General features: G+C 39.2%; 1 protein-coding gene across 2 annotated transcripts in view; it reads left to right on the forward strand.

Annotated features, from left to right (window-relative positions):
- The window catches only part of GBA3 (glucosylceramidase beta 3), a 131,908-nt gene that overhangs the window by 64,937 nt on the left and 48,830 nt on the right, over positions 1 to 18,141 (forward strand). For both annotated transcript variants that reach the window (XM_059887606.1, NM_001191277.2), the window contains 2 exon segments: positions 2,388 to 3,184; positions 4,423 to 4,546. In XM_059887606.1, coding sequence (XP_059743589.1) covers positions 2,388 to 3,184; positions 4,423 to 4,546 — 921 coding nt within the window.

Consider the following 18,141-nt stretch of genomic DNA (forward strand, 5'->3'; position numbering starts at 1 on the left):
AAAAGATTTTAATGACCCAGATAATGATAGGTCATACGATCACACGACGGTGTGATCACTAGAGCCAGACATCTTGGAGTGCAGTCAAGTAGGCCTTAGGAAGCATCACTACCAACAAAGCTAGTGGAGGTGATGGAATTCCAGCTGAGCTATTTCAAATCCTAAAAGATGATGCTGTGAAAGTGCTGCACTCAATAGGCCAGCAAATTTGGAAAACACAGCAGTGGCCACAGGACTGGAAAAGGTCCGTTTTCATTCCAGTCCCAAAGAAAGGCAGTGCCAAAGAATGTTCAAACTATCACACAACTGCACTCATTTCACATGGTAGCAAAGTAATGATCAAAATTTTCCAAGCCAAGCTTCAATAGTAAGTGAACTGAGAACTTCCAGATGTTCAAGCTGGATTGAGAAAAAGCAGAGAAACCAGAGATCAAATTGCCAACATCTGCTGGATCACTGAAAAAGCAAGAGAGTTCCAGAAAAACATCTACTTTTGCTTCATTGACTATGCTAAAGCCTTTGACTGTGTGGATCACAACAAACTGTGGAAAATTCTGCAAGTGATGGGAATGCCAGACCACCTTATCTGTTTCCTGAGAAACCTGTATGCAGATCAAGAAACAATAGTTAGAACAGGACATGAAACAATGGACTGGTTCAAAATTGGGAAAGGAGTACGTCAAGGCTTTTTATTGTAACCCTGGTTATTTAACTTTAATGCAGAGTGCATCATGTGAAATGCATGATGATGAGGTGAGGCACAAGCTGGAATCAAGATTGCTGGGAGAAGTATCAATAACCTTAGATATGCAGATGACACCGCTCTTACGGCAGAAAGCTAAGAGGAACTAAAGAGCCTCTTGATGAAGGTGAAAGAGAAGAGGAGAAAGCTAGCTTAAAACTCAACATTCAAAAGATGAAGATCATAGCATCTGGTCCTATCTCTTCATGGCAAATAGATGGGGAAACAGTGACAGACTTTATTTTTTTGGGCTCCAAAATAACTGCAGATGGTGACTGCAGTCATTAAATTAAAAAATGCTTCTTGGAAGAAAAGCTATGACCAACCTAGACAGCATATTAAAAAGCAGAGACATCACTTTGCGACTAAGGCTCATCTAGTCAAAGCTATGGCTTTTCTAGTAGTCATGTATGGATGTGAGAGTTGGACCATAAAGAAGGTTGAGCACCACTGAAGAACTGATGTTTTCAAACAGTGGTGTTGGAGAAGACTCTTGAGAGTCCCTTGTACTGCAAGGGGATCAAACCAGTCAATCCTAAAGGAAATCAATCCTGAATATTCATTTTAAAGAGTGAGGCTGAAGCTGAACCCTAATACTTTGGCTACCTGATGCAAAGAGTTGACTCACTGGAATAGACTCTGATGCTGGGAAAGATTGAAGGCAGAAGGAGAAGGGTATGACAGAGGATGAGATGGTTGGATGGCATCACAGACTTGATGGACAAGAGTTTGAGCAAGCTTCAAAAGATGGTGAAGGACATGGAAGCCTGGTGTGCTGCAGTCCATGTGGTGGCAAAAAGTTGGACATGACCGAGCAACTGAACAACAACAATAACAATTCTAGTGGAATTGAGCGAAAAGTCAAACATGCAAACAAGCAAAGAATAATTTCTTTTAAAAATATGAATATGTAAATTTAAAATTTTAATTGAAGTATAGTTGATTTACAATGCAATGTTAGTTTCAGATGTATGGCAAAGTGATTCAGTTACATATACATATATGTGTTATATATGTATATAAGAATATATATATGTGTTTTATATATATATATATAAAAACATATAGATTCTTTTTCAGATTCTTTTTCCTCAGAGACTATTTTTCCCTGGATTCTACAGTAGGTCCTTTTTGGTGATTTATTTTATATAGAGTAGTATGTATATGTTCGGAGAAGGCAATGGCAACTCCAGTATTCTTGCCTGGAGAATCCCAGGGACGGAGGAGCCTGGTGGGCTGCCATCTATGGGGTCACACAGAGTCAGACATGACTGACACGACTTAGCAGCAGCAGCAGCAGTATGTATATGTTAATCCCAAACACCAAATTTATCCCCCCACCCAATAAATAAAATAATTTCAGTAAGTGTCCCATTGGCACAAAGTTACGTGATAGCAACCTGTCCAAATGAATCCCTTTCAGAATGTAACAGCTTCCACAATTGTGTCACCCCATCAGTCAGTCTTCCTTGGACTTCATGTTTTCTTCCAACCTTTAATTGATTATAGGTAGGAAGTTATGAACCTTATTTTGGATTAAAGTTTTTTAGGAAATTGTTATTCCTAATCCTCTCCCAATCCTTATTTATTGTCAGCATAATGAAGATGACTTTTCTTCTCATACTTTCTTTTATTTTTCTCCTAGGAATCGACTATTATAACAAGATCATTGACGATTTGTTAGCAAATGGGGTCAGACCCATCGTGACCCTCTACCACTTTGACTTGCCTCAGGCCTTGGAAGACCAAGGAGGTTGGCTCTCAGAGGCAATCATCGAATCCTTCGACAAATATGCCCGGTTTTGCTTCAGTACGTTTGGGGATCGAGTCAAGCAGTGGATCACCATAAATGAGCCTAATATTTTTGCTGTGATGGCATATGAGTTTGGTGTATTTCCTCCTGGTGTATCTAACGTTGGAACTAAGGCTTATCAGGCAGCTCATAATTTGATTAAAGCTCATGCCAGATCCTGGCACAGCTATGATTCCTTATTCCGAAAAGAGCAGAAGGGCATGGTATCTCTATCAATTTTTGCTGGCTGGGCAGAACCAGCAGACCCCTACTCAGCATCTGACCAGGAAGCAGTTAAAAGAGCCATGGCATTCCAATTGGACTTCTTTGCTAAACCCATATTTATTGATGGCGATTATCCTGAAGTTGTCAAGTCTCAGGTTGCCCTCATGAGTAAGAAGCAGGGCTACTCATCATCACGGCTTCCAGAATTTACAGAAGAAGAGAAGAGGATGATCAAAGGCACTGCTGATTTCTTTGCTGTGCAGTATTACACAACTCGCTTAGTCAAGAACCAGGAGAACAGGAAAGGAGAACTGGGTTTACTCCAGGATGTGGAGGTTGAAGTTTTTCCAGACCCATCTTGGATAAGTTTGAGTTGGGTCTGTGTGGTGCCGTGGGGAATACGTAAGCTACTGAAATACATTAAGGTAAATGCACTATTTGTTTGCATCCCTGTGTACCCAAACGTGGGAAGATGGGAAGATGGGCCTATGTCTATGTATATAAAGACCTGAACAATGAATGCCTTAAGCAATGGCATATACATTTGTTGGCCTGGGAAGAGGTGATTAGGATTCAAGTCAATGAAGGATAATTAGCTGATAGTAGTGTTAGTTGCTCAGTTGCCAACTCTGTGACCCCATGGACTGTATGTAGCCTGCCGGGCTTCTCTGTCCATAGAATTCTCCAGGCAAGAATACTGGAGTGGGGTTGCCATTCCCTTCTCCAGGGATTCTTCCTGACCCAGAGATCAAATCTGGGTCTCCTGCATTACAGGCAGATTCTTTACAGTCTGAGCCACCAGGGATAAAGGGCTTCAAAGCCATGATTAGACTTAGGATTTGCTGTTAAATTCAGTTGTAGCTACAGTAGTACCTTGGACATATTTTTCAGGCTGGGGTCACAATTAAGTTACTAAAAGGAAAAATAGGGATTTGAAATAGCTGAATCCTTTCTGGGTCTCTGTTACACTGAATGGCATCTAGGTAGCTGAAATGAAAATTTTAAGTTATCAGTTTTTTAGGATTCCCACTGTCAGGCGGAGAGGGGTAGAAGGCAATGGCACCCCACTCCAGTACTCTTGCCTGGAAAATCCCATGGATGGAGGAGCCTGGTGGGCTGCAGTCCATGGGGTCACTAGGAGTCGGACACGACTGAGCGACTTCACTTTCACTTTTCACTTTCATGCATTGGAGAAGGAAATGGCAACCCACTCCAGTGTTCTTGCCTGGAGAATCCCAGGGACAGGGGAGCCTGGTGGGCTGCTGTCTATAGGGTCGCACAGAGTCGGACATGACTGAAGCGACTTAGCAGCAGTAGCAGCTGCAGCTATCGGGGGGATAGAGAACATAGCTACTGGGGAGAGGGGGACCAAGGGGTTAAGGAGCAATGACAATCAGCAGATGCTGATGGAAGAAAGATATTTCTGTCTTCTCATTATAACAAGAGTCATTTGACTGTCTTCATGGATATTTGCACAGTTTTTCTTTTCCATTGTTAGTTATAAAAGGTCAGTGCGCGGAAAATTAAGTTAATAGGGTCAGTGCAATTTGATGAAAACTAGTTTTGGGGTTGTAGCTTAGAGAAGATAGAGGGTATCTGATTTTATGAGTCTTTTTTTTTTTTTACATCTGTTTGGAATAAAACTTCTGCTTTCTCATTCCAGGATACGTATAATAACCCTGTAATTTACATCACTGAGAATGGGTTTCCCCAGGGTGACCCCACATCTTTTGATGACACTCAGCGCTGGGAGTATTTCAGACAGACATTTCAGGAACTGTTCAAAGGTACCATTTGAAATGATGAAAGATCAATTGTGCCAACTTGATATGATTTTCCCATGTGCCTATTTGCATTCAGCAAAGACCAATGATTTTGAAAGCTGAAATTCATGTAAATCAGTGTAAAGCTATGTAATTAACAGAGGGGGGAGAAAAAAGTATTTAGGAAAGAGGAAGGTGAGAATTTTGGCCTACCTTCAACCTGCTGAAATTTAATCTAGTAAAAAGCGACAGTCTTCAGCATTTTGTGACTCCTGGGTGAAGGTGACATGAATACAAGGAGTGGTGGCTGTTGGGAGAGAGCATTAGTTATTACACGTAGATCCGCACTGACCAGCTAGAGCATGCTTATTTGCATATTTTAATATCCTAACTATCAAGAAACGAATTGGCAGAATTCTTAAAGGACCAAAATCAAGCATTTGTGTAATAAACTTTCAAGTGGTATGTGTCTTCAATCAATGCATGTTTCATTTAAAGTGTAACCAAACAGCAGACATTCATAGAATCTGTGAATTTTATTTCAAGACAATATTGTTATTCTGGCAACTCCTTTTACCCAAAGGAATTCTTTTCATATTTGAAAACAAATGTGAAGGAATAATCTTTAGCTGGTAACACATATTTCTGCCTCAGTTAATTTCTCCCTTTTAGCTACCACTTGGAACACTGTTGCTTCATAAATTTAATTTCTCCTCCATCTAAAGAAATCATATCATAGCAACAAAATTCAATGAAAATGAGACTTTCAATTTCCTGTTTTTTAAAACCATGATAGGCAGTTATTTCTCCTCATTCTGTTTGAGAGGTCCTGGAATTATTCTTTCCAAACTAAATCAGTAATATACTGGAATCAGCGAGAAGGAATTCTGGAAAGTGACACAAAGTGGTTTCTTTCCAAAACCTCAAATATATTGACTCAATTCCTCACCCAGCCCTGGGGTTTATTGACAGAGGGCAATTGGATTTCTTCAATTTTACACAAGCAAAATCATTCTTTTGTGTTACACACAAAAAAGATTCATCCTCTGTGTGGGAATTCACTGTCTGATAAGAAAAGGAAATCTCTAGTTTTCTGAGATTCTTCCCCATTTCTCCCTGTAAATGACCCTGCTGCTGCTATTTAATCATTAAGTCGTGTACGACTCTGCGACCCCATGGACTATAGCGCGCCAAACTCTTGTGTTCATGGAGTTTCCCAGGCAAGAATACTGGAGTGGGTTATAAATGACCCTGCTCATAGTTAATACGCCAACGTTCCCAACTTTACCTCAAGAGACAAGTAGGCTAGTTATCATCATCAGATTTATGGATGCCCTAGGGACCCCAAAGGACTTGTTCAAAACTGTTCTGTGTATTTTAGGGAAAAAAGAGAAAAAGTAGACGTTGTCTTTCTTCATTCCCATCTTGGTGCTCTGTTTAGCGCTAACGTATAAGGACATTTCTTTGTTCTCTGAAGTCATTTTCAGTACTTTGTACAGTGCCTTAGATCTTTAACACTAAAAATTCACCAGTGGACCCTCAAACTAAGATAAGATAGAAAAGTAACTGAAGGCAAGAGAAGAAAATGTGAGAAGATTTGGGTTGGTGAGGGATAGGAGAGAAGATAAGGTTAGGAACAAAATCCTGCTTTTGAAATTATTGAATTCCTATTGTACTGTTGAATTAATGTAAAAAGTATGAACTTAAACCATTAATTATTCACAGCATCTACATTCTCTTCTGATTCTTAATATTATGACTTCTATTCTTTGTAATTAACAAATAATATTGTATTTTTTGAAAATATAGTTTTTCAAAATGTGTAGAAATCTACACATTGACCAGAAACACTATATTAAGTGTATCTATTCTGGACTGGATATAGTGATAGCTGTTTTTCATATGTTGTTGTAGTGAACACCAGTTCTCTCTTCTGCAGTGAAACTCTTTTCTAATAACTAGTCCCTTTTCTTTCTAGGAAGTACCCACCTTGCCCCTATTCTTAGACTTATCATAGAGATAGTTATGTAAGCAGAATAAACAACTGCTCTTTGTCAACAGATAATTGATTGATCTAGATGTAGGCACATGACGGTGAGGTGGATCAATCCCAATTCTTCCCTGGGATTTAGAATTTGGACCAATCAGTTTGCTTGTCTCATAGCATGGATTGGCAAGGTGATGTAACTTTGTGGGCCATTGGTGGCTATGCCTTTCCATGTAAAGCTTAGGGGTAGTGAGAAGATGGGTGGGGAACAGCTGCCAGTGCCCCCAGGGAAATGGAGACAAGAAACCAGGGAGAGATCAGGGGGACAGTTGTGCTTCTAATTCCAGTTTGTCTCAGACTCAGCTGCAAATATGTTTTTGAGAGACATTACTTTTACTTATAATTAAGTGCTCTTTCTGGTTCACCTGATTCTGATTGGATTTCTATCACTTGGAACAAAAAGAGTCTTAATTGATGCCATCACATTATTTTATTTTCAAGACAGTGAGATGAGGTCATTGCTGCTATCTTACAGATGAGAAAACTGAGTTTCAAAGAGGCTAAGTCATTTGCTCAAGATCACAAAGTTACTAAGTAATATTTGCTGGAACAAGGCAGAATGTGTACAGTATTATTATTACTACCACTATTTTGGTGTTTGATAGGATCCCTGAGTCCAGGGCTTTCTGACTCAGAGCACTTGCTTGTCCCACCACACTTCTAGAAACTTTGCCTCACGTTTGGGTGCCCTGGGCTTGCGTAAATTCTTTGAAAGTGTTTCATGCTGCCTCTGCAGGAGCCAGCAGGTCCTATGACCTTGGGCAAAGCTCAGATGCCCCATATCCTGCGTCTCAGCAGAGGAAGGGAGCTGAGGTAACTGATCAATTTGCTGAGACTCCTCCAAGGTAATGCCGATGATCTTGACTGGCGAGCACTTGACTGGAAAGAACCACCCTGTGAGCGATTAAAAGCAATAACAAGCCCAGGAAGGTATTTGTGGGAAGCACGGCGGGAGAGAGGCCACCAGAACCCAGGGAGTCAGATGGATGATGGCTTTGTGATTCTCAGGAACAAAGCCTTCCCTCCCACATCGTGCATATGGACAGGCACATAATGACACTATGGTTGGATCAATGGCGTCTGCCTGAAGGCCTTACTAATCTCGTCAGGTAAAATCCCACAGCAATTAATTGAGCTGTAAAAAGAAAGCTAATGTTTCTATTTCCTTATGAGAAAAGGAGGAAAAAAAAAAAAGAGGAAAATGTCATTTCAGGAAAAAAAAAGGGAGAAATCAGTGAATGCCTTTTTAATCACTGCATTATTTAAATGCCTTTAAACAGGTTTTGTTTTAATTAATGTAGATACGGATAAGGGAAAAGCAACACAGTGGAGACACAAAAACTTGAAATGATATATAACTGGGCTTGTATTCCAGGTCCAGTCATTCAGCAAGGGGCACATGACCCAACCTCCCAAACTCTCAGTCTGTTCATCTATAAAAATGGGATAATACTTTCCCTGGCAGAGTTGTAAAAATTTCATTTAATAAGCTATTGTGCTAAACACCCTAAGCAATTGCCTGGCACATAGTAAGCCCTCAACCAATGGTAATAACTGTTATCATTGCCAAATGTGCACTTTTAAGTATATATCTATCACCCCAGGTTATTTTCCTTATTATTTAAAAAATAGAATCTCGGGACATTAAAAAAAATTCCTATCCGCCTTCATGTCTCTAAGTTATGACAGAACGTCCCCTGCCATGTCTGAAATTTTTCCATCATTTTTTCTGGGAAACTTCCTAATGAATGCTGGTAGCATTGGCCCTCTGGCTATTTACGATTGAATCCTATGGAGGACCTAGCAGCCAGGACCTCCATCCATTCATTACTTCCTTTGGAGAGGTTGCCACATTAAGTGAAATATCAAATAATTGGCAGCAGAAACAACTATCAAACAACTGGGTAGCTGGAATTGTTCTGTCACAGGGATTTTCGTAAAAACTCAAGAAGCAGTGATTTTCAAAGCATTAGGCTTTTCTCACATGATTTGAATCTTTATTATATTCATAAAATTTACACCAATCTTGGCTGCTCTGGTGCCAGCAGGCAAGTGTAAGTCTATATATTGTTATTGTTCAGTTACTCAGTTGTGTCTGACCCTTTGTGACCCCATGGACTGTAGCACGCCAGTCTTCCGTGTCCTTCACTATCTCCCAGAGTTTGCTCAAACTCATGTCCATTGAGTCAGTGATGCCATCCAACCATCTCATCCTCTGTTGTACCCTTCTCCTCCTGCTTTCAATCTTTCCCAGCATCAGGGTCTTTTCCAATGAGTTGGCTCTTCGCATCAGGTGGCCAAAGTATTAGAGCTTCAGCTTCAGCACCAGTCCTTCCAATGAATATTCAGGGTTAATTTTCTTTAGGATTGACTAGTTTGATCTCTTTGCCCCTTGCTCTGGAGAGTCCGTCTCCAACGGACTCTCAAGAGTCTTCTCCAACACCATAGTTTGAGAGCATCAATTCTTTGGTGGCACTCAGCCTTCTTTATGGTCCAACTGTCACATTCATACATGACTACTGGAAAAATCATAGCTTTGACTATATGGACCTTTATTGGCAAAGTGATGTCTCTGCTTTTTAATACATTGTCTAGGTTTGTCATAGCTTTTCTTCTAAGGAGCAAGTGTCTTTTAATTTCTTATAGATAATGTCTATATATAGCACACATAAATGAAAGTGAAAGTCACTCAGTTCTGTTCAACTCTTTGCGACCCCATGGACTATACAGTCCATGGAATTCTCCAGGCCAGAATACTGGAGTGGGTAGCCTTTGCCTTCTCCAGGGGATTTTCCTAACCCAGGGATTGAACCCAGGTCTCCCGCCTTGCAGGAGAATTCTTTACCAACTGAGCCACAAGGGAAGCCCAAGAACACATAAAGGGATACCTTAATAATCTGGATGTTGAGGAGGTGAGAACGTGTGAGAAACCAGGCAAGTTATTCTCAATGGGTGATACTTGACCCATGATGTAAACTCTCCTAAAAGAGGATTTCAGTTGAGTTCAACCTGTTCCTCACACCTACTGAACCTGTGCCTCCCCGTGGCTTGTCTCTCAGTCTTTCCTCAGCTGAAATGTCATGGTCTTCACCTTACTCCTGGCCCAATCCTGTTGTTTGGAGAAGATCAGCTAGCTTGAAGTCAGGCAAGATACAGGTTTGAAACTTGGTTCTTCCACTTCATGCTCAGTGATTTTGGGGGGAATTCTTAAACAAACAACACTTCAGTCATTTAATTTTTAAATGGGGATAATAAAAATATCTGTCTTCTAAAGCATGGTGAAAAATGAACATGATAATGCTTATAAAGCCTAAATACAGAGTCTGGCATGTTATGAAAGATTCCATAAATAACAGTTAATTTTGGGAGGGGGATATCTCTGCACCCTTTGAGAGTTGGAGCTGTGTCTTTTTTATAATTATATCTTCAGCCCCGAGCACTGTTTCTGTCATGAAGTAGCTTTCTACACGTTTGTCGAATTTGGTTGTGTCTTTCAGAGAAGAGTGAGTCAATGGATAATGAGAAATAAATGATGAAATGAAATGATTGGGAACTGTATTTCCTTTTCTTAAAGAAATATACCCCACATGGGAAAAAAAATGCAGCCTTCTGGAAAGTTTCTGAGCCAGCCTAACTTTCCAGTGAGATCCATGCCTGAGTTAGCACAGCGGTAGATGATTGCAGAGGTTTGTTAATGACCAGCTTTAGGCTTTTAATGACAAAACCCCTCAGCAAGATGTCATCGAAGTTATTGAAGACTTCACTGAAAGTGTTGAAGCTGATGCATTGTAACAAGAAGGTTATAAATCTTGCAGCTTGGGTATACCACCAAGATAGGATGCTGAGCTCAGAATCACCCTGCTGTTGTCTGTCAGCATTCTCCTCCCTCCCTTCCAATGGAGAGCTGGGAAGGGAGAAATACATCCATTTCCCAAAGTGGTGCAGACCTGGCAGCCACCTGCCTATGTCAATTTAAATTGCAGAGGCCCATTTAACTGGACAAAATGTGTTAAGCACCTGTGTTTTTCTAAATGTGTGTTAAAAAATATCCTAAGAATTAAGGAAAGCGCTCAAAGTTTGACACATTGACCTTTTGGAAAAGCGAACCAATTAAAAATCCATTGCAAGCTCAGAATAGAGACTCAATTACCTGAATATAGAGTCCCACTTCATGTTTGTTTTATTGCTTCTCAAGATAAACCTTTGTCAACTCAGCCCCATGGAGCAGTTCATCTCATAGCTCATGGAGAACTCACAGCTTTGGGTACGTGGAGGCTGGGTTGTCAGATGCACTTGGTACTGTCGTTCCCGGCAGGACTGAATTGAGCCTGTGAAGAGGAGTCAAGGCCAGAATAGAAAAGGAAGAATGAGATTCAAAGGCTGTTCACAGAATTGTTTGAGCATGCTAGTGTACAGACTTGTGGAATTTGAAAAGTCATGAAGAAAACAATTTCCAATGTATTTGTATCCCACCAACCTACAAGGCTACAGGGCTTCCCTGGTGACTCAGAGGTAAAGAATCTGCCTGAAATGCAGAAGATGCAGGGTTGCTACCTGGACTGGGAAGATCCCCTGGAGAAAGAAATGACAACCCACTCCAGTGTTCTTGCCTGGAAAATCCCATGGACAAAGGAGCCTGGAAGGCTGCAGTCCATGGGATCACAAGAGTTGGATATGACTTAAGGACTAAACCACCACCAACCTACATACTCAGACTACACATCAACTCAGACAACCAGAGATTATAGAGTAAACCTTGAAGAGAAACATGGCAGATGATTGTCCTCTGTTGCTTCTCCCCTTCTGTTCAGTAGCATGCTTGTCGTCCCTCTCCCATATGAAGGGTGGAAGAGTAGAAAGTCTGCAGAGTCTGAAGAGAGAAGACTAAGTCTTGTGTTCTAGGGGTGTGCCTTTGGGGAAGTCCTCATTAGGACTCTCTGAATGTCAACTTCCTCATCTGTTAAATGAGACTGATGCTGATTGCCATTCTGCCTAACTCATAGTCAGTTGTGAAAATAAATTTATGTATTCGTATTCCCAGAACACCTTAAAATGTTAGATATTAGTTTTATATTTGATGTAGTTACTTTATACCTTTAAGGATATCAACCACTCTGGACAAAATACATAATCTGGACCTTCGTGCTCTACACTGCAAAGGGAAGGGTTTGGTGCTTATTATCCATATCCTGTCTCAGAATCTATGGTTTTTATTTTCTTGCATGTTTCTGAAGGGCTATGATAGTGGGATCAGTTCAGGGGTTTGAGAGAATGTGTTCTACGACCAAGTGACTGGTGCAGTGCTTGGCAGAGTTCAAAATCACTCACTCACACAGACACAGACACACACACACACACACACACACACACACACTGCCGTTGTTGATCACACTGCCGTTGTTCATCAGACTTAACTCAAGTGAGGCCATACTGATATGATGAGGGACATACACGACCTAGCCGGCACACCCACTTTGAGACATAGAACCTGGTACATCTCTTCCTGGGAGCAGGTTTCAAGGAGTTTCCCTGTGAGCAGCAGCTCAGTCACACATCAGAGAATCTGCCCTTGTGCTTCCTGATTAGAAACCATTCTTTATCTTCTATTTCCATAGCATTCTCTGCCCCTACAGAGAAGTCCCTTGGACTTCTTTTTAATTCAGTTCCAATTGCTTCAAGGGGATGATTACTTAAGGTTCTCCACTACCCCATACCTAGTGAATTTTATACTACTATACAGTCTTTAAAAATTTTTATTTAGATGATTCTAAACTCACCCTCCATTGTTAGGGCAGTCTGTCCAGTAGTTTTTGTACTGATGTACCAGCAAACAGAAGTTCAGTTGCATCTTTATAACTGTAAAAATCTGTAGAATAAAGTATAATTTGTTTGAAGAAGACTTATCTTTCCAAAATAAGGAATAGAGTCAATAGAATCTCAAAAAGGGGGACAAAAGGAAGGATTTGGTAATACTTTTAAAATGAAAACCTAGTGGCTCAAGCAGTAAAGAATCTGCTTGCAATGCAGGAGACACAGGAGATGTGGGTTCTATCCCTGAGTTGGGAAGATCCCCTTGAGGAGAATGTAGCAAGCCACTCTAGTGTTCTTACCTGGAGAATTCTATGGACAGAGTCTGGTGGGCTACTACAGTCTATAGGGTCTCAGAGTCAGACATGACTGAGCACACACATGCTTTAAATGAAACATAACTGAGATATAACAGTGTTTAAGGTGTATACCACGTTGATTTGATACACTTATATATTATAGTATCATTATAACCTTAGTGTTAGCTAACACCTCTATTATGTTACAGAATTATCATTTCCTTTTTTTTTTGGTAGTAGAAACAATTAAGATCTAGTCTCTTAACAACTTTAAGGTTTATAATACTGTATTGTTGACTATAATCATTATACTGTGCATTTGTTCCTCAGAACTTATCTATCTTTTAGTTCGCAGTTTGTATCCTTAAGCAACATCTCTCTTAACTCCTAGACTCTGGTAACCACCATTCTACTCTCTGTTTTTACAAGTTTGTCTTTTTTAGATTCCATAAGAAAGTGATTTTATACAATATTTGTATTTTTCTAACTTTTCACTTAGCATCATGCCCTCAAATTCCATCCATGTTGTTACAAATGGCAGGATTTCTTTTCCTTCTTCTCATAGTTCATTATGTGTGTGTGTGTGCATGTGTGTGTGTGTGTGTGTGTATACCACAACTTCACTATTATTCATTCATCTGTTGATCATTTTCTGATGGACATTTAGGTTGTCTCCATATCTTGGTTATTGTGAATAATGCTGCAACAAACAAATAAACATAGGAGTTCATATATCTCTTGGCTATCATCAAGAAAACAGGAGATAAGTATTGGGGAGGATGTGGGGATAAGAGAACTCTTGTACACTGTTGGTAGGAATGTAAATTGATTCAGCCACCATGGAAAACAGTAGGAAGGTTCCTGAAAAAGTTAAAAATAGAACTCCCGTATGATCCAGCAAAATCCACTTCAGAGTGTATATCCAAAGGAAATGGAAATGAGTTTGAAGAGATGATGACTTTTTCACCTGTTCAGGGAGAGAGCAATGCTGGAATATTCAGGTGCTGAGCGGAGTCTTGGAAGTGGGAGAAGGTGCAAGTCTCAGGTTTTCCCCGGGGCCCAGGTAATGTGGACCTCCATGTGTCTGCCTGCATTAGCTCTTGTTTCCTGATCTGCAAAATAACCTGATTACTACCTGGCTTCTTAGTTATCTAAGAACGTACTTTGGAACATGGTGAGTAGAATTTCTTAGTGTGACTGGCAGGGGATGTTTTGGTAACTGTGTTAAGACGCCTTCCGTTGGACAGCTGTGGGCTCTTGGAAAGAAGAGAGAGAAGTGCATGGCCAGGTGTTAGCCATTCCTACTCAGGGAACTTTTGGAGTTTTCCAAATCTTGGAAGAGGATATTCCTCACTATGAATTATTATTCTGACATTATGTCTTGCAAATCAAAGTCTTGTGAGTTCAACAGTGGGTATTAACTCTGGATACACTGAGAAAATGAGTCTCTGGATTTGCAGCATTGCTAATTAGACCTTAAACAGTGTTAATCTCACCTATGGTCTGGTCTTATTTGTTTATAACTTCAACATATGGTGGACAGTTGCTCTATATTTATTATATAACTTTGAGATTGCTTATGCTGGACATGTGCTCTATAGTGATGTAAATATGGTTTCTAACAACTTTCCCAGGCTTGTAATTGGATAAATTATTGATTAACCACATTATATATATATATATATTCCAATAGAGAGCTTTACACTGTATGTAAGAAAATCAACAATATTATGAAAGAAATATTAAACATTGATACTGTAAGTGATTCATAGGATCCTCGCACAACCATAGTCATGTAACAATTAAATATTTGTTAAAAAAGATGATTGAATAGATAGAACTTGAGAAACACTGATTCTTGAAGACAGTGCCTACTATAATCCTTGAAGGAAGAAAGCCATTTTTAGAAGAAAATGGAAGTTTTAAAAGGTATAAACACTCAGAGGCAGGAATAGTATGTAGTAAACTTTTAGTCACCATTTTTTTTACAGACAGATTTCTGACCAGAATACAGTTTTGGAGTTTTGAGCTCCATACTTAGCATTCTGTAAATGCTCAGTAAATATTTAATGAGTGACTAGGAGATTGAGTCTAGATTAGTAGGAGAAATGAATTACTCCTGGGAATTACAATGAAGTATTAGATTTATTCCACCATTTTGTCTTTTAAGAAAATTTTAAAGAAATGATAGATTGTTTTTACTGTTATTAAGACAATTTTCATGCATTGGTATTATGCATGGGTGCTAATTATACCCCTTTGATATTAAACTTGAGTTTGTTGTGACAGTAATTGAAATCTATGCTAAATTTTTTTGACCTTTCTTTTCTAGAAGTACACTTCACCTCACTGTGCCTCAGTTTCTTCATTTGAAGAACAAAAGGGGTGAACTAGCTATTCATTTGGGATCCTTTCAGTTTAAGAATTATGTGACCCTCCAAATATTCTTTCTAGGCGTGTATGTCAAGTATCATATTTTATAAGAACTCTTGGTAATTTCTTCGGCTATAAAATTAAGTCTAAGGAATTATAATTAATAGTCTTTTAAAAAGAACTTTCTTCATTCTTCTTATCCAGCTACTTAATTTGAAATGTGAGCACCTTTTTTATCTGGACATAAAATTAGCCCTTGCTCTTCAATGAACTGTTTCTATTGATATTGATTCAGTTCCAGGTAACATTTTCTTGACCTTCAGTCTGGGTGTTTCCTCTTTTATTCATTCATATTGAAAATGAACCTTACTTTACTTCCCCTGAGAAAGTTATCCCTTGGAGTTCAGAATCAGAAGGGTCACCTCAGATTCAAGTTTAACAAAGTTACTGTGGAGGGTATAAAATCTCAGAGAGGAAATTGAATGAGCAAATCAGTTCCAAGCATTAGAGTAAAATTCCCAACTGAACAGCTCCACGGCAGTTACAATCACGAGCAGTGAAATCACCTTTCAAAACACGATCATGGCAAGCACCACCTAATCTATCAAGGTTTAAGACAGTTAAGTATGATTTTCAAGCTTCACTATAAATGTGTAATTTAATTCAGTTAGGCAGTGCAGTAATTTTAACTTTCTTTAAATTTTACTTGAGCATGAAACTTTTGTCTCTGGGCAAGATCCTGAACTAGAAGGAAGGATCAAATTTCAGAATTACCTTCCCACCATAATTGTGTGCTACTTCATATATGTGAAGTCTGTTTTTCTATTCTGAACTTTTGAGCAAAGAGCTAACTCCGGTCAGGGATCCTCTGACCCCAAGTTACTGTTTAGGTAGGATTTTCTTCAACATGATGGAAATATCAGTGTGGTGCTAGAGATGAAAATAGTTTCTTTTGGAATAGAAAGTAACTCGTAAGGCTTATCTGGAAATGCTATGTGCAGAGGAGGGGAGGAAGGCCAGCCTCTTTGATGAGGGTCATCTCAGAACTGCCAAGTCTCCTGGGTGTGAATGGGATTAGCTAATGAAACAGTATCATGGCCAGAGATGATTCCCCCCCCACCCTTCCAGAGTTCAGCCACTTTCCCCCCTTTTTTGTGAGATTCCATTATGGGAGTTACTGCCTGTTTTAGAGATAAGTGAAACCATTATGGGTGGAGGAACAAGGCATTTGAACCCAGAAGAATTTTAATTGGTGCTTGTGAATACAGGTGAACGAGAAGCCATAAATGTCTCAGGTGAAATTGTGAATATTTGGGATGCAAAAGTAGATGATGGGAGAAGGGATGTATCACATCTGTTGATGAAATAATTCTTTTCTTCCATCACAAATTGAATTCATTTCCTTTATAGATGTAAATTCAGCCTAAAGACTTTAAATAATTTTAAATGTTCTTTTATGAAAGTGAAAGTCACTCAGTCATGTCTGACTCTTTGTGACCCCATGGACTGTAGCCTGCCAGGCTCCTCTGTCCATGGAATTCTCCAGGCAAGAATACTGGAGTGGGTAGCCATACCCTTCTGCAGGGAATCTTCCCAACCCAGGGCTCAAACCCAGGTCTCTCACATTGCAGGTGGATTCTTTACCATCTGAGTCAAGTCAAATATGTTTCACAGTTAAATATGTGTGGATTAACATAGAAATTAGGTCATTGCATAAAATGTGAGTAAATGAATGTATATTAAGTATATACATTTATTGGTAAATCATTTTGTTCTGTGGTTGAGGCTATGCTAATTTAGTCCAAAGATGTTTGAGCTATATTCTTGAGGTTTTGAATGAGCAGTTGGCCTTTTATTTAAAAAAAATCTACAAAAATATTTCATGCGTAGAATTTTCTGCCATTATGAATACATGGTAGCAATCTCAAGAATGGTTCAGAAAAATTCTTCAGCATGTCTGGAAAAATGAACAATCTGACCCACTGACTATGCTTAAGTTTTATGCATACAAGCAATAAATTTTATGAATACTTTTATGAAATACCTTGTTTGAAATAGTGAAAGAGCATATTCCTTAAAGACACAGTTCTGCCCTCAAAACCTGGCTCTGACACTCTTTCCTGTTGTGTACCCTTGGACAAGTTATTCTAACTCTTATGAATTTCAGTTCATCATCTGTGAAATTTTATTTTTGGTGAGGATTAATGATATACTTCATATCCTAGAAAAATGCTTGGCACATAACTCCCCCAAATCATAATGAATGCAGTGAATTCTTTTTACCCAGCATCTATTAACCAGGATTTTAGAAAAACTGTGACTTCCTGCACAGTCATCAAGCACTGATAATTTATGCTTTTCTTGATGACCCTGAAATGCATTCTGAATAATTAGAGAAAGATTAAATTATAATCAGTTTAGTTTCAGTGTTAAGTGTATTTTAATTTATTCTCATTCTTTAAAAATTTGTAATCCTTCTGCATGTGGTAACAATTAATGGAAAATATTTGATTAGCTGGAGCACTCTATTTCCTGACTATATAACTAATAATGAATTTATTGTATGTTGCTGGAACCCAAACTCTTTATGGATCAACTGGGCATTTGCTGTGTGGGTTCACTTCTCACAGGCCTTATATCCATTCTCAAAATCAGTGTGTTGATGTTACTCCCTAGTGGAAATTCTAGAACTAACCTTTAAATATTCTCAAACAATAGTCTGAGTCTACACAAGGCCCTTTGTGTGTTTTTGATCACAAGCTCATAATACTGGTCATCCAATCTGATTTTGTGCAGATGAGTAACTAAATCTTCTCACATGGAGGACTGTCTGTTCTTTTTCTATGGATTTCTAGAGATGGGCACCTCAACTGACATTAATATTCAACCTGTCTTGGTGTTTCATCAGCCTTTACTTTTATCCAATTATGTTTTAGGCTTATCTTCACCTGACTTTTTTAGGCTACATAACCCTCCTACAGACATGAAATTAAAAGACGCTTACTCCTTGGAAGGAAAGTTATGACCAACCTAGATAGCATATCAAAAAGCAGAGCCATTACTTTGCCAACAAAAGTCCGTCTAGTCAAGGC

This window comes from Bos taurus, chromosome 6 (assembly GCF_002263795.3).
Source record: "Bos taurus isolate L1 Dominette 01449 registration number 42190680 breed Hereford chromosome 6, ARS-UCD2.0, whole genome shotgun sequence".
Classification (NCBI taxonomy): domain Eukaryota; kingdom Metazoa; phylum Chordata; class Mammalia; order Artiodactyla; family Bovidae; genus Bos; species Bos taurus.